The sequence below is a fragment of the Centruroides vittatus genome, unplaced genomic scaffold, assembly GCF_030686945.1.
Source record: "Centruroides vittatus isolate TY-2023 unplaced genomic scaffold, ASM3068694v2 contig_1229, whole genome shotgun sequence".
Classification (NCBI taxonomy): domain Eukaryota; kingdom Metazoa; phylum Arthropoda; class Arachnida; order Scorpiones; family Buthidae; genus Centruroides; species Centruroides vittatus.
In genome coordinates, this window is record NW_027120790.1 from 1 (window position 1) to 18,853 (window position 18,853).

The 18,853-nt window shown below is 32.9% G+C and overlaps 1 protein-coding gene across 1 annotated transcript; it reads left to right on the forward strand.

Annotated features, from left to right (window-relative positions):
* Positions 1-2,154: 2,154 nt before the first annotated feature.
* Positions 2,155-11,527, forward strand: LOC136987699 (carbonyl reductase [NADPH] 1-like; the record flags this gene model as incomplete). The annotated part of the gene is given in 5 exon segments (XM_067285461.1): positions 2,155-2,267; positions 6,421-6,546; positions 6,657-6,798; positions 7,860-7,923; positions 11,287-11,527. Coding segments are annotated over 5 exon segments (546 nt in total), but the record flags the coding sequence as incomplete, so codon positions are not given.
* Between the last annotated feature and the right edge of the window lie 7,326 nt (positions 11,528-18,853).

Here is an 18,853-nt window from a genome sequence, read left to right on the forward strand (position 1 = left end):
GTTTTATAAAAAAGGAAACCGAACAGATCCCAAAAATTACCATCTTATTGCTTTGTTATCTGTGTTAAGGAAATGTTTTACTTCAATATTAACTTCTCGATTTCAAATCTGGTCCGCTAAACAAGGTTTAAACTCACAATATCAGTATGCTTTTACTAAATCAAAATGAACCGAGTTAGCTATTTTCCTACTGTTGTTAATTATTCAAATTTATCTACAGCGTAAATGCAGAAAAGTTTTTATCCCGTTTATTGACATTTCCAAAGCTTATGACTCCGTGCATTCTGATTAATAAGCTCAGATGAATGGGGGCTGGACCAAATTTTGCACCGTAATTAAGTGTTTATTTTCATTTTATACAATTAATATAGCTCACAACAACCAAGTATATCCGGATCTAAAAATACACCGGGGATTACTCCAAGGTGAACCTCTTTCACCTTATTTATTTAACTTTTATATCAATGAAATTGACCATCTGTTTTCTAATGAGACTGAAGGAATTTATATTAATGGCCATACTTATCATTACATTTTATTTGCCCACGATCTTGTATTATTAGCTCCAACCCGAACTACTCTACAACGTAAAATCAACTTAGTCAACAAATTCTTAAATTCCATCCTTTTAACTATTAATACTGAAAAATCTAAAATCCTCATATTTAGAAACAACGTAAAAATATCAAATCAAGAAAAAAGTTTTTATTTAAATAATCACCCGATTGAAGTGGTTAATCAAATCAAGTATTTAGGAATTACTTTTAACTGGGATGGGGGATTCCATCCACATCTAGATCAACTCAATATTAAAATTAACCAACTCATCAATAATGTTATTTATCTAGCCTCCAGATTAAGGATTTCAAATTTAAGAATTCACTTAAAGATGTTTCACTCATTTGTAGTTCCAGCACTCTATTATGTCAGCCCAATTTGGGCTTTAGATTTTGACCCAGATTTAGAGAAATACCATATTATATTTTTGCGAAAACTTCTTCATATCAAATGAACGGTTCCTGGCTATGCAATTAGATCTGAAACAAACCGTTATCAACTTTTTCCTCTTTTTTTTAAACGTCTATTAAAATTTTACTTTCGCATTCTAAGTTCTGAAGATGATAATATAAAATTTCTGTTTCTCTTAATGGCTAATCAAGGTAAAACCTCAGGTAACAATAATCATTCATGGTATCAAAGATTCAATGAGATAATCCAGTCTTGTGGCATTTCCAATTTGTTACTCAACTCAACTGAAGACAACTGCAAGTATGCCAACTCTTTAATGATAAAAACCGCTTTATCACAATCAATAGTTAAAGACCAAGACTCTATATTAAACTCAACTTACCACCACTGGTATCTGAATATGTTACATTTTCCATCCAAATCGTGTATCACCATGGCAAACATCAATCTAAACTTAAAGCGTATGTTACTTCTGATGCGGCTTAACTATAATTCATTACTGATAGACAATTTGTAATGTATATTTGAAATGTGTATATCGATTTCTCCAAGGAATGTTACTGGTGCAAATCTCAACTTTTTTTGCTATATCATATACTTACAGTGTGCTCAGCCATTGAAGATGCTCAGCGTAAATTTCAAATAAAAGAAATTTTTGTTTCCACTCACGAATTACACTTTAGATCTAATCTTGATAATTTATCGAAATGTACAATGTTTAAGATTTACAATTTCTTTGTTTACATAGTTAATATGTTAAAAAAATAAATTATAATGGCTAATGAAGTATTGTGTAACATAAGTCTTCATCTTTTAAATGGTTGTTATAATTAAGACTAAAGTTATGAATGTCCAGAAAATTATTTTATTTGTATATCAATACTTATGTAAATAACTATTTGACAAAGTTAAAATCAAATTTGTTTTTATAATACAACTATTTCCCTCTGTAACAAGGTATCCTTATTACAATAAACTGATTGATTGATATTTGCAATTACCACTTCATTTCTTGATATCTAATCTTGGCATTATAAAAAATATCTACAAAAAGTACTTAACCATTTATCCATCTTAATGATCTTGATAATTCAGTTTCAACTTTATTTGTGTTTACATTTTTATTATATTTATATCAAACCTGAAATTTAAGAATAAAAAAATTTAATAAATTTCTTTTATTAGGTAGATTCTAAAGCTCCATTTGGTGAACAAGCAGAGAATACAGTTGCAGTCAATTTTTTTGATACCTTAAATGTATGCAAAGAATTATTTCCACTTTTGAGACCTCATGCCAGGTTTGTAATTTCCAGCAAAACACCCAAATTCAACATTCAAACGTTTTTGGCCACTCGTTAATCATTTTTGCTGAAAGATCAGATCCATTGTGTGCTAAAGTGCCACCTTCAATCATATACACATATAATCTCCGATTCAGATGCACTTCTATCCAAACTTGCTGCTATTAATTCAAGTGGGGACAAATATCTTGCTGTGTTCGATTTTGTATCCATGTTTCCATCTATTCATTTAGAACTGTGTTTTTGTGCTTTAAGAGATTTTTTCTACACACTACTACTGATGCTCCATCTTTGCACTCTCAGATATTAGACCTAGCATACCTGTTGTGCTATTCCTCATGTCTTTACTTTGATGAGCGCACCTACATACAAAAAAGAGGGGTATCTATGCGTAGCCCCATTTCAAGTGATCTGTGTGAACTGGTTGTACGACAATTGGAGGAACAGCCCTTAGTAAACTTCAAACATAATACCCTCATGTATACCTGATATGTTGATGACATTTTGATTATATGGAGAAATAGACTGGATGTTGGGGATGTGTTAAAAGTATTCAATAATAACAAATGTGGATTAACAATAAAATTGGATCAAGAAAGCCACATGGAAGTTAATTTCTTGGATGTCAAGATTCATGTAGCGGATAATAAGTTCAACATCAAAGTGTACTGCAAACCCACTTACATCCCTCTATTCATACTGGCCAACTCTGCTGACCCTTGGTCATATAAAGCGTCTGCTTGTGGCTAGATCCCACTCACATTGTACACAGCTCTCAGATACTAACAATGAGCTAGAACAACTGAAACATATTGCATCCAACCATGGGTACAGCCACTCTTTTATCAACAATATAATGTCCACATATCAGGCCAAGTCAATCAACACCAATAATAAATAGTCTAAACTTCAAATTATGACGTTAACAATACAGATGAGAAACGAGTAGTCCTAAGTTATGAACCATCCCTCCATTGCATATACAAAAGGATGGCCAAGGATTTAAACATACACATAGCGTACAAAAGGAAACCCACCATGTTCCGCCTTTCATCTAATGCTGAGGATGAAACTGAGGATGATAGAGCACCTGGAATTTTTCTCATCCCACTACAGGACGACAGGTTTGACAGGACACTAACCTACATTGGTTCCACATACAGATCACTACAAACCTGGTTACGAGATCACAGGTATGATGTGGCAAAAGGAAACATCAACACAGCCCTGGTTTGGTATTTCACTGAGCCGGGAATTTTCCCCTTATGGGAGGAGGCTACCATAATACACAGGGTGTTCGACAGACAACACTTAAGAGCATTAGAGGCCGCAGAAATCTACAGGGCTGACATAAGAGGAGCATGCACCAACATGGAGTACATTCCTGTACCAATGGCATGGAAGTATTATTTAGACTCTTAAAGGAAATATACGTTGCTTAATATACATCACAGCTGATGTTCAAAACTGATTTTAAAAAATTACGTGTACAACACGGCAACATTCTATAAATAGAACAGTTACTTTTGTTTCACTTTTCCTGATGAAGGCCAATTAACAAGTGACCAAAAACATTCAAATGTTGAATTTGGGTGTTTTGCTGGAAATTTGAGGTTTAGGTGAGAGTATATACCAGTTTATTTTGTGGTTTTTTTATCTATAAATACTATCATTAATTAATTATTTCTATAAATAAATTTGAGATGAAAGTGAGTACAGCAGAGAGTCATTTATCCGGATCAATTGGGGACTGGGGTTGTTCGGATAACAGATTTTTCGGATAACCAATTATGTACGAAAAAATATATTAACCTGTTGAAATTTTTCTCCATTGCGTGTCGCTTCGTGTTGAATTTTTATCGATTTTAAGCCTAACGAAAATTTTTATAATAATAATCGAGGCTATTGTATCGTTAAAAATTATTTCTTTATTTTGTACAAACAAAATAAATATATTGAAAAATATAAAAACATATAAATTATATTTTAGAAGTAAATCTAGTATCAAAAAAGTTCGATTCAGCACAACACAGTCCAACTGGAAAGTGTTCGGATAACTGGTGTTCGGATAAACGACTCTCTACTGCATCTATTCTATTTTTGTTTTATTATTAATTTTAGATAAAATTAACTTGCTTCGTATTTCTGTTTTAAATTATTTCTTCTATTTTAAAAATTATGAAATAAAAATTTTGTTAAAATTTGAATATTTTGATGTTGAAAAATAAACTTGTGAATGAATTCCACAGATGTATTTTCTTTTAAAGATTTTTATTTACAGTACACTTAAATGTTATAAATTTTTTTTTAAATCAGAAAATACCTAGTATAAAAATAGACTAGTATAGTATGCTTTTTCTTAAATGTGTATACAGTAGAATGTCGATTATCCGAAACAATTCGGGACTGGGGTAGTTTGGATAACTGATCATTTACAAAAAAATATATTAAACACAAAACTGTACTGTATATAATTTGTATCACACATCTTACAAATACATATCTTACATAATGTAGCACATTAAGCTAGGCTTACAGTTTAGGTTGGCAGGGAGGGGGGAGTGCTGCAATGCCATGTCACTAGCAGAAATTTGAATTTGCCAACTAATGATTTCGATTAACATTGGTTAACCGAAATCATTAGTTGGCAAATTCAGTTGATTGGTATTCAGATAATCGATGCTCTACTGTACTTCTAATGTATTTACTTCTTGAATGGATATGAAACCATTTTCTACAGAATCAAATTTTTCAGTTTGTTATTTGATGATTCTATATTTGAACAATGAAATGCTAATTGTTTCCTGTTATAATATTTGGTTAATGTTACCTTAGGTTCCGAGATGGCGGTGGTGGGAATTTTTCCCTATCTTGGCGACTGCGGCGGGGTAAAATTTTTTCCCTAGAGTCGTGACGTCGACGCCGTTGAGAATTTTTCCCCGTTCGGTTTCAACCCTGAGATCGACGTTGCCGAGTATCCTGTAACCTCGAAACGGCGACGGTCGTGTGTAAATTTGCGACGGTAGAGGGAGCCTTTTCGTGACGTCGTGCGAGAGTAATATCGGCGGGAAATTCGTAGTTGTGTTACGAACGAATATGCAAATGCTCGATCTGTGACGTGATTTCTGTTCATTTCAATGCAATTTTATGCAAATCGACTAGTTTCCAGTTGGAATCGTTTACTGCAGTGTTGCGACGAATTGCGTATTGGAATATTTGCTGTTTATTTTTCTGGTTACGATATTTCATTTTTTTTCCTCACCACCTCCCCGCGTTTAGTTTATTGCCAATTATTCGATAATGAGTAGTTTTGCCGATTTGAGTTTCAACGACGAATTTCGGTCGAGTTGCACCACACGTGATTTCTACAAGTTAATGGAAGACGACTTCTTGGAGCTAGGTTTGCCTCCCCGTATCGATAACGCATTGAGATTTCCGAAATTTGCTGTAAAATTAGGCATACAGCCGACCGAGTCCGTTTGCATTCCGTGCGATTCTAAATGCAAATTATATCATCGGAGTAATAGAGAAAGCTGTTTCTTGCGAAGTAGTAAGTGCGGAACGAAGACTTCTGCCTTTGAAGGAACATTTAAAAGTAATTTTGGCCACATTTCTTGGGGTTGCATTCTGTCGTTTATATGGCCAAGTAGTAATAAATCGAACAGAGGGAAACGCCAATCGACCAATAAAAGAGCAGCCGAATCGAAAAGAACAGGGAAGAAAAGAGCCGTACCAAGAGAAAAGGAAAGTATCCAAGCTGGCAAAACCGAAGAAAGAATGGATCGGAAAGGAAAAAAAAAGTAGGAAGAAGTAGGCAACCACCATCGAAAAGTGAGTAAAAATATTCTCTTTTTTTTTTTTTTTTTGTTATTTCGGTTAACGTCCGCGGAGTCTGCAGAGAAATTCAAGATGGCGGCCGGAAACGCGGCCATCTTGAATCGAGGGAAAAATTTTTTCCCTGTCGCAGTCTCCAACGTAGGGAAAAATTTCCCCCGTCGCCATCTCGGAACCTAGGGTAACATTAACCTAATATTTTATATTGAAACATTTTATTATAATTTAGCTCAAAATTTTTTCAGTTAATGTCTTAGTTTATTATTATATTCATTAAAGTATTTTGCAAATATTTTTAATGAAATTTAATATACAGAGTTGTGAATGTATCCAGTTTGTGTGGATTATTATCAAAAGTTGGCAATGAAAACCTCCAGAAAAAATTCTCATCTCCTGATTTAACCATAGAAGAACTTTGTTCACTGATGAAAAAATTTGTTGAGTATGTCATTTTTCAAAAATTTGAAATTTAAAATTTTAGAAATATAATTTTTATTACTATAAAATATTTTTTAACTGATATAAAATTTGTATATACTTATTTTTATTTAGGGATGCAAAGAATGGTGTTCATCAAGAAAATGGTTGGGGAAATTCTGCATATTGTGTATCTAAAGTTGGATTATCTGCTTTATCATTCATATATCAAAGACAGTTTGATAAAGATCCTCGCCCTGATCTAGTTATTAATCCTGTATGTAAATATTTTGATGATTTATTCTGATATACTTAATGAGCTTAAAATTATATACAGGGTAGTCTGTTTGGAGGGAATAATTTGAAAGATGTGTCATAAATATATTAGGTATAGGATGTTCAAAATCTGCCATAGTCACATGATAAGATAGGAGTTTTATTAGGTAAATGTTAAAATGGTGTTGGCCATGGAACAACATACTGGTATGCAAAGTTCAGGGTATGATGGCTGTTAAACACGAGTTTTGTCATGTTTACGATTTTGGGAAGGTGCCTGAGTGCCTAAGTACAATTGCATAATACATTAATATTGTATATTTGAAGCAACTGGATCAATCATAAGCATGATCTTGGAAAAGAAGTCAATGTTTCTGCTGCATTAGTGCATAACTCAAGGCAAAATCTGTGGACAGTTGTCCTTAAAGTTGACTCTGCTACATACAAGGTGTCAACACATTATTTGGCATTATCTGGAAGCACTACTTACAGTATTTGTAAGCACTACTGTAAGCAATATGGTACATGTTTCTCGAAATCTCATAATTTTTCTTATAGATGTATTTGTAGATAAAAGAAATAAGAGAAAAACTTTTTCATTGAACTTAAAATTAAATTTTAAGTTTTGGTTTTATTCAATGAAGGCAATGCAACACATAGGCAATCTGCTGAAGGGGAAGCCTCCTGGGAGATCTTTTATGGGAAACTGGACTGGCTCTTATTTAGGCATTACTGATGTGAAGAAAACCCAGAAAACTCCACATGGTCAGCCCATTGGCAAGGTGCAAATCCACAACCAACTACCAGTGTTCAGTGGTTTTATCCATTTGGCCACTTGTGGGCTTTAATTTACAGGGCTTTTTTTATGACAGAAAAATAACTGAATTTTTAAATTTGAGATGAAAATCTTATACTATTAATTAGTTTATACTATTTATCATGTTATTTTAGTGTTAAAATTTTATTTTAGTGTGAAAAGCATAGCTAATTTTTCTAGATCATTTGGTATTAATAGAAATTTCTTGTTTGTTTAATAATTGTGATTTCCATTTTTTAATGTAGGTTCATCCAGGATATGTTGACACAGATATGACCAGTCATAAAGGTTCATTAACTCCAGATCAAGGTTAGTAAATCCTATTTGTTTTATTTTTTCATCTTTACATTGAAAATTCAACTTTTTAAAGTAAGATACATAGATCATTCTAAAAGTTTTGAGGCTGATGACAACAAAGAGAATCAGAAATTTTTGAGTGGGTCACCCATATTGATGATGACTTGTGTAGACTTAACATAGGTAGATAGGCCACTATAAAACATACCGTCCCAAGATAACTAGCAACACGTTATTGTAAAAATGGCTGCCATATCAGCTTTTTGTATATGTAAACTAGTGATACACATGACAATGCTTAATAAAAAAAAAATTAAAGGCTGAACAAGAACAGGTATTAAATTTATTCATCTTTACTCCTGTGGCTATTCATGTGGCCTAGTATTTGTGTCTGATATGCTTTGTTTTCTGTTTCATCTTGTGGTCAACTGCTTGTGTTTTTTTTCACTGATTACTTTTAAACTATGTGAGGTGTCAGTGGGTGCTAGCAAAAAGTGAGAGATGTGAAGAGTGTCAGAAAGATATATATATATATATATGTTACTGGCAAAACCCAATTTTACGCCAAACTAGTTTGGCGTAAGCATGTAAGGCCAAACTAGTTTAAAATTATTATTCAAGTATATTAATGGTTAAAATAAAATTAAAAGGCAATCAATTAGATAAACAATATTTATTCATAGTCTACTTACTAATTATGGTAATTTATTAGAATAGGTTAGTGTGAATGTATCTCTTTAATTCAAATAAATAAATCCGGTAGATTTCCTCACAGCTATTGCCGTGAGGAAGTCTACTGGATTTATTTATTCGGATTAAAGAGACATACATTCACATTACGTATATACAGCTACCACATCTGACATTGAGAAGAATAGGTTAGGTTAGGTTAGGTTAGAATGCACGTCCCCACTGTTCTCTGTCTTCTGATTGCTGGACTCCAAGACGAGCCGCCACTTTCGATACCTAGGGTTACATTAACCCCGTTTTTTATAATTAAGTAGACTATGTTTGAATAAATATTGTTCATCTAATTGATTGCCTTTTAATTTTATTTTAATCATTAATATATTTAACCATTAATATACTTGAATAATAATTCTAAACTAGTTTGGCCTGACACTCTTACTCCAAACTAGTTTTGCCTAGGCCAAACTAGTTTGGCGTAAAATTGGGTTTTGCCGGTAACATATAGATTATGTCTTTGTCCACTTCGGACATTCTTATAAACTAGGACTTGTTTTATCGAGGAAAGTGTGAATCACACAATTTTTAGGTAAAACATCTTTGATATAACGTAATCCTGTGTTCTCATTAAATTTAAATATGGATAGTCTTTCACTTTCAGACAATGCATTTTTCTGAACACCAAATTCAAATTTCTGTCCATTTTTCAGCCAACAAACAAAAGTTTCAAGGTACATGATGGCACTTTCTGCCAGTTTTGGTTTTGTTAACATCAAAATCATTTAGGAAAATTTTTATTGTCTGAATTCTGTTTAAAACATTAAAATCATAAATTAATGTTTTATACTTTGTTATATATTTACTGTAGAAACTAAAGCTTTTCTACTTTAGGAGATTTTAGATTTTTTAGCTCTCTAGGAACCCTTTACATCACAAACTCTATTGCTTGACTTTCAGAAATTTGACTTTTGTATACATTTTTAGGAATCCATTGTATGAAAGATGGAAACTGTCTGTATGTTATTCAACACTAAGAAAAGAATAATGTTAAAATTTGATTTTAATGAAAATGAAATGATCCAATAGATTATACTGTGTGATAAAATTTTATGTAATGCATATATCGAAAATTAATTAATATAATGTAAAGCATTTAATACTGTAATACACAATAAAATATTGTTTAGTGCACAATACAGGTTAAGGTTCAGTGGACTTTAAGGAATGAATTAACCTGAGATTAATTCATTCCTAAAAGTTGATCGAAAACCAACTTGCTCTGAAACCAAAACAGATTTTCCCAAAAGAAATAATATAAAAGGATAATTCTGTTTCCGACCCTCAAAATAAAGCCTTTTTTTTTATTGTTTTTTAGCTGTATTTCATGCATAAAAAGGCCTACAAATGCAATATAATATTATCTATATCTATTATACATATACATTAAAAGCAAAACATTCTGTTACCTCCAACCAAAACTGAAACTATCACTTCACAAAAAGTGCTATAAGTAGAGACTCAACTCTGCCTGGATGAAATATAATCAAATCAATCAAGAAGACAATTTATCAGAATTTATCAATTTATTCACATTTTCCAAAATATTATGTTTCAATTGCTTTGATTTAAAGTAAAATTTAAATTAATTAAATTTGATTTCATTTTTAATTTTAGTTTCAGTTTCAGTGTAAAAATGAGAGTTTAATTATTTTTAGTTTTAATTAACTGGTTACCTAATATTAAATTAAGTATTAATATTAAAATATATAATATTATATTAATAAATTTATATTATTTAGTTTGAGTTAAGCACCTTTAAATACAGTTTCATGGATGTCATATATATTATGTGAATATCAATTAATGCAATTTTTATTAATTAATTTGATTTAAATTCAGTTTTGACATGTACCAAAAACGGAAGTAGTATTTTACCCACATGCACATTGAAATCTAATTTGAATTGATGGTTTGTGTTGTGACATCTAATGATGTGGTGATCTAGGCCTCACTAACTTCTGAATCAGTAGTCCCGTCATTGATTGATCGGATTGTCAACTTTCTTTAACACATGAAATATATGGAGTTGATTGTCTGTTTCTCTCTAATCTGTAGCCAACTCTTGCCAAGTAGCTTGTTTAGCAACCGAGTTATCTTATGGCAACTGGAGCAAATATGGAATTCAAAATTTTGTTCATAAACTGAATTGTTCAAAAAGCAGAGTTTGAAATCCGAAGTTTGACTGTATTTTATTTCTGCTGTTGAATATTCATTTCTATCTGAAAAGTTTTCAGAATATGTGATATAAAAAAATTTTGGATAATGATTTCAGTTGCAAGAGAAATTATTAAAAAAAGCTTACGGTTCTAATTTTATTCTTTATTATTATATATGAAAATTTAATCTTAATAATAACAAAAAATAAAATAAAAGTGCATATTTAGATTTCTGTTTTATAAATTAAATTTTCTTGATTAATGGAGAAATCAAGCAATTTAAATTAAGGATAATATATTCTTTACTTGATAAAAAATAGATTGAACAAACTTTATATTATTATTTTGTATCTTTCATTCAATATATACTTATATTTTAAAACTTATTCAGTTTATAATTTATGTAATTAATTATGAATTTATTCATTCTGAAATTTCATATAAATTAATTTATTATTTTTCATATATTCAGGTGCTGAAGCTCCAGTATATGCAGCTTTACTTCCAAAGAATGTGGATAAACCCAGAGGACAGTTCATTTGGGATGACAAAACTATTGTTGAATGGAAATAACTTGAATATTGTTTTGACAAAATTTTTAAAAGTATTCTGTTAAGAAATTCCAATAACACATACATAAATAATACATATTTTTGTTGAAAATTTATATTTGTTGATAGAAACTAATATTAAAAATAAAATTTAATACAATATATTTGAAGAATTTGATTTTATAGAGGCTGAGATTAAAACAGTATCCCTTATTTTGCCTATTTAACAATGCATTTCAGATTGGTAATTTTCCAATCTATCTTTAGGCTTACTGCTTTGGTGTCTAAAGCTGCTGTCTACAACATAATGAACAAAAGGTTAGTTTGTCTTAATATACTTTTGTTATCCAGAATGATGTATATGATGCACAATTTGTACATATCCTAATGATACAGTTTCTACATATCAGTCTCTTGCACTTACTGGCATATTTTCTTTGTCTATATTTGATGGGCATATGCAACGCTGCTTCCATTTCCCACAATTATTAAGTATTTGATTTATTTCATGCAATAGCCGAAAATGAACAAAAAAGATATTTATTCAAACAAATTTCGTCCGATTTTCGGAGATGGTCCAGCCTCAAGATGTAGAATTTAAGATGATCGTCTTTTACCTCTCCACTGGACATTCTGCACCATGTGAACAGAGATGCCAAATGTTTTCAAAGAAAGAAAGTAAAGGGGGATCGAAAAACAATAATGAAATCATTTATAAGAAAAAATCATTTATTATAAACTTATAAACATTTTACTTACAATAAGTACACATGTAAAGAAAAGAAATTAATGTGATGATTGCATTTGTTTTTCATTTAAAATTTTCTCCATATGTGGATCTACGTTAGGAACACACAAAAGCAAATTGTTTTCAAGTGATAAAAGACGATTCCTGTATTTAGTTTTTAGTGCAACCATAGACAAAAATCCCTTTTCGTAGAGATAAGACGTGGCAAAAGGGATTAATATTTTCAATGCTTCTGAGACTAAATTTCCATATTTGTGTCAATGAGCGAGCCAAAACATATTTAAATCTTCAGATGTAAATTACAGTTGTAGCGTTTTGTCGGCAGACATTTCGATGAGCTGGTCGTGAATCTCAACCAGTATCTTAGCAGCGGCAACAATATTTTCATTAAACTGATTTAGTACCCATCTCTTCGAGAAATCATTTTTATCTTCCGGGAAATACTCCGTCAACTGAGTTTTTAGCTCACGCAAATGCATCTTTATGCAATCCAAACTGTGGTGAATAATAGTGTCTTGTTCATTCAAATTTTTCTCAATATAATCTGAAGTGAGTGGGAACATATCCAGATTTTTGCTTTGAAGGCGAATAATCCAGATATCAAGTTTCTTAATGAATGCACGAACTTTGTCACTAATAAAATGTTTTTATCATGTCCTTGTAAATTCACATTCAAGTCGTTTAAATGCGAAAATACACCAGCTAAGTAAGCCAAAAACAACATACTCATTATTCTGTAAAAACAATGAAAATGGCATTTGTTTATCCTGGAAAAATAGTATTAATTCATCTCGCAATTCCAATACCCAGGTTAACACTTTCCCTCGAAATAACCATCTAACTTATGTACGGAAAAGAAGAGATTTTTTACTTTTGCCCATTAGTTTAGCAAACAGCCTGTTCTGTAACAGTCGACTTTTAATAAAATTAACCAACTTTACAGCTTCACAAAATTTGATTGAGATTTTCCGGCATATTTTTTATGACGAGCGTGTCTGCGAAGGAAGCAGTGTGTCCATTCCGCCCTTGGTTTAAGACGATCTCTTAATATTTTCATTAATCCACTGTTTCTTTCCGGTTATCGCCTTTGCACCATCACTACATACTGCAATACATTTTGTCCAATCTATGTTAGTATAGTTTCTCGTAGCTTCATAAAAAAAACATCAAAAAGACATTGTTCCGTTGCATGACCCAGTACTGTTTTGCAAAACAACATATTTACTTTGATTGATGTATCCCTATTGCATTCATACCTCACAAAACATAAGAACTGAGACATGTTTGCTGCATCTGTTGATTCATCAAATTGAATACTAAAAAATTCACTTGAACTCACTTGCTGAATTATTTGATCGCAAACATCGGCAGCCATGTCATCGATTTGCCTTGATATTGTGTCGTTAGAAAGCCCAATGTTTTTCAATGTTTTTGCTTCTTCCACACCTAATAAAACACTGATCATATCAATTGTAGCAGGCAATATGATGTTTGGACATCTCTTAATGCTACGAGGTAAGATGCTTCAAGTACACTTATCAGTATGGCTTAACTTACAAATAGAAGTTTGTTTATTTCTCAAGGTATGTAATTTTCTTTTGAAAAATTCCAAGGGTTTGCTTTTATGAGCCGGATGTTTAGTTTTCAAGTATTGAACTAATTCTGATGGATTCATGCTTTCATCGCAGAGAACTTGAAGCAAACAACGTACTGTGGCTTTCCATCCAATGAGGTGAAACCATAATTTAAATAACTGTCATTGTACTGTACAGCAGTGGCGTGCCGTCATTGGAAGCGATGGAAGCGCCGATTCCACCTTCCAATGACCTTTCCTTGTATTTTATAAAATATAAATTTTCATATTTTAACGTACTTTGCATTAATTAAAAGTAATATTTTATTATAACCGCATTATGTATCTTTTACAAATTTCTGTACTACATGTGAAAAAAACGATAAGATTGCTATTGTATATTCGAATAATTCAGTGGCGGAAGGAATGTCGAAACCGGGTCAGTTTCCAATCAGCAAGATTATATAGGCATTGGCACACGCGGTTTACGGAGCACCAACCTCACCCGGTTTAGTGGTAGAAGCGACACACGAGTAAAGCATCTAATTTTATATCCCGGACCGGTTCTGGGCTGTTAGCCGCCTGCCTGCTAGATATTCGGCCTCCCTCGCTCGATTATGTGAATCACGAGTAGACTAGATCAACGGCGGGCAAACCCCGGCCCGCGGGCCAGCTACGGCTCGCGAAGAAGTTTCTATCCGGCCCGCGAGATCTTTAATAGATTATTAAATTGGAAAAATAACTAATTAAAATTCTTTGTAATTTTCGAAAAAACGATAAGTGAAATAAATGTAGTAATTAACTTTTTATTTATTTATTTCATATTTGCAGACTAAAAAAATTACGAGTCACAAGAAGGCGTCAATTAACTACTACGGCCCGCGGAAAAAGCGTAAAATTTATTTTGGCCCATGTTATAAAAAAGGTTGCCCACCCTAGACTAGATTTATAACTTAACCAAACCGATAGGAGTTTACTGGCATGTTTTTATGATAGTTGTGTATACTTGACGGGAGTTTTAAAAAAATCCATTAAAATATTTGATATATTTATTCCGCGTTTATTCTGCTCTCCCATCTTATATTACTTACGGATTTCAATGTTAAACCGGTGATATTACGATTTATTATGTCCCATCTGTAAGGGGATGCAGAAAAAACGTGTGCAAATCTTGTACAGTGTTAAAAAGTTAACTGTTACTTTGGCAGCATCGTTTACAACCAAATTTAATGAATGAGACGTACAATGGTACAGAAAAAGCTCTAGAATTTATTTTCCTTAAATTTACGATTTATGTATCCGTTGTCGTAAAAATTCCTTTCCACTTCTTTCCCAAGACTACAGATATTCGAGTACAAAGTAACCGGTTTCAACTTATTTGTACTTAAGAAGTAGTTAAATAATTAAGCGATTAAGGAATTAGAAACATAAATAAAACCCTGACGAAAGAGCCGAAATTTTACTTAACGACTTTGTGGAAAAAATCGCCGAATAGAGTTAGTTTATAAAAAATTAAAAACAACACGTTTTTCTATCATTGTTTGTATCATATCAATTTGTATTATGTACGTATTATTTGTATTTTAGAACTAAAATACATAAATTGTTTATTTTTCTCATTTCCAGTATTTGTTTAAAACTTTTATGGAAATGTGAGGTTCCGGACAGCTCTGACCCGTCACGAAAGACGCGAAAAAACGGTTAATTTAGAGAAAGATTGATTATTTTAAAAAAACATAGGTAAAAATCATTTGTAGTCGGACACCCATTGTTTATATCAAACTGCGAGGCAGAAACCATAAATCGCGGAAGGAAGTCGTCCTATGATCGGTGGAAAATCGAATTCATCTTCGATTTTGACTTTTCTCCCGCTCCAGGTAAGAGTCATTACGTTTAGTAACCAGGGGCCAACCACTCGAGAAGCGTGATTGAGGTAGAATGACTAATCAAATGGACGAAAGAAAGAACGGAGATTGATATAATCCCCGACAATCGAGGACACCTTGCACTCGGTTAACGTTCCGAATAACCAAAACGCCGCATGTCAACGCGCGCAAAAAAAAAAAAAAAAAACAATTTCTCGTCTATTATGCCAACCCGTAACCCGTGCCACTTCGGACTTAGACCGTGTCCCGACGCCAACAGAGGAAGTCTCTCCGTGCCCTAAAGACTTGTCAACGCCACTGTCCCGGGGCCACCTTCGATCGACCATCAAAGGACCACATCGACACCCAGGATGTCCAAACGGCTCATTGTCCTAAAGCAAACTATTTTGTACATAGTATATGTTTATTTTATGTTTCTTTTTTGTCGGTTTTTGTCAGGTACGTGGTATATATGGTCGTCGGAATTAGATTAAGAAGGATGGAGACGGATTCTTATGAACAAGTAACAAGCACGTCTTTATTGAACAAGAAGCAGTACAGAACTGACTTGTGTTGCGCAGGCGCGCTACAACATAACATATAAGAATTGCCAGAGATGGCGCTACAATACATAGCAGTACGTCTCTTCCGCCACCACGCACGTACGAATGGACTCTAGGCCATCACTGACGCGCAATTAACTGATTGCCCCTGGAAGTCGGCTTCTTACAGAAACACAGCTTCTCTATCATCAAATGTCACGGCACACCACTGATAAATTACGAAAAAAACTTGATTTGTTTTACAGTTTTTCAAATAAGTTTGATAAAATTAATTGGATTTATAGTAATTCAAACACAACAGTTGTATTTGATTAAAATCTGTATTTACAATAGAAAAATTGACTAAAGCTCTAAATAAATTGATTTTTTAATTATTTCTTTATTTTTTTATATAATAAATGTAAATCATAACTTTATTATTTCAATGGTCGATCGAAGGTGGCCCCGGGACAGTGGCGTTGACAAGTCTTTAGGGCACGGAGAGACTTCCTCTGTTGGCGTCGGGGACACGGTCTAAGTCCGAAGTGGCACGGGTTACGGGTTGGCATAATAGACGAGAAATTGTTTTTTTTTTTTTTTTTTTTTTGCGCGCGCGTTGACATACGGCGTTTTGGTTATTCGGAACGTTAACCGAGTGCAAGGTGTCCTCGATTGTTGGGGATTATATCAATCTCCGTTCTTTCTTTCGTCCATTTGATTAGTCGTTCCCCCTCAATCACGCTTCCCGAGTGGTCGGTCCCTGGTTACTAAACGTAACGAGACTCTTACCTGGAGCGCAAGAAAAGTCAAAATCGAAGACGAATTCGATCTTCCACCGATGACAGGACGACTTCCTTCCGCCATTTATGGTTTCTGCCTGGCAGTTTGGTATAAACAATGAGTGTCCGACTACAAATGACGTTTACCTGTTTTTTTTAAACTAATCAATTTTTCTCTAAATTAACCGTTTTTTCGCGTCTTTTGTGACGGGTCAGACCTGTCCGGTACATGACATTTCCATAAAAGTTTTAAACAAATACTGGAAATGACAAAAATAAACAATTTACGTATTTTAGTTCTAAAATACAAATAATACATACATAATACAAATTGACATGATACAAACAATAATAGAAAAACTTGTTTTTTAATTTTTTATAAACTAACTCTATTCGGCGATTTTTTTCGGCAAAGTCGTTAATTACTTTATCGTAAAAGTCGCCGGTCGTCGACTCCATCAACGTATTTAAAAGCACTTTTTCTATCGAAAGCGACGCTAGCGACCACGATTTTTCTCCGACCGAGTGTTCGTGGCCAATGTACGAATTCGCTTCGTGGTCGAAAAACTGCGCTGAACAGACACACCGGTAGATGGTCTCGTAAAAATTAAGGATATTAAATCGTATAATTCTTTTAGTACGTCTTTGTTCGGATTGACATTAATTATAATACTTTTTATGTCTAAGAGTTACTTGTCAATATAGTCCGGACGCGAATATAAATATTGCGATTCACTACGTAATTTAGATAAATCAAAAAATTTCCCATATAATATACTTAATTCAAAGAATTAAAACACGCTTGAAAAAATTGTTTTTCATAATATTAAAATTATTAACATTTAAAAGTGATAAAAATTCTAAAGATTTTCTGACAATATAATTACAGTATAATTAAAAGAAAATTATAATTAAGTATAACTTTGCGAAGAAACGTACATAAAAATAACATTGAATACTCTTTACTTTTTAAATCTTAAACAATTCACGTAATCAGACAGCTCCCTACCAGTGGCAAAGGGATAGAATCGTTGAAAGCGTTATGGTGTGTAGCATCCACCGGCTAAACCGGCTGAGGTTGGTGCTCTGTAAAGCGCATGCGCCAATGCCCTCTGGCTGCTTTACACCATTCAGTTATTCTCGCCGTGAAAGCTGTCTCGGAAGCGCTTCCATTCCGCCACTGATTATTCAAATATACAATAGCAATCTTATCGTTTTTTTCACATGTAGTATAGAAATTTGTAATAAGATACGTAATGCGGTTATAATAAAATATTAATTTTAATTTATTCAAAGTACGTGAAAATTTATATTTTAGAAAATACAAGGGAAGGTCATTGGAAGGTGGAAGCGGCGTTTCCACCGCTTCCAATGACGGCACGCCACTGATTAAATCGTATTCCCAGGAATATGGAGATTCTTCTAATCTTCTAAAGACTCATAACTTGTCCCTTAAGATCTGATTGTCTCACATACGTCCACCATTTTCCGCTCTACCATTAGAATTATATAAAACATCTCAGATTGGTGAGATAAAAAATCAGTGGCGTTCTCTGCTGCAATGGAATCGAAAAATGGTTTTTTCTGATGGCACACCGACTGATGGAGCAGATTTCTGGTGCAAAGCAATAACCATTAAAAATTCGGGTGGTGGTTTTGTTTTGGAAGAATTGTCTCAATGTTTGAAGACAGAAATATATACTGTTATAACTTCAAACCATCAGCGAAAATGCTCAAAATTGTGCATTATTTGCATAAAGACGACATAACTCAGGACCCATAGAAGGTGAGTAATAAATAATTTTGCACTTACTGTATAATTTTAATTCATTTTACGATATATAAAATTATTAATGGGTTAGATAAAAGTGCATAGTTACAAAATAATTCATTTTTATGTTTGGGCTATAAATAGTTCAAATCCGCTACTTTTGGAGCCCAATCCCGCTACTTTTTAATCTCCAAATCTGGCAACTATGGA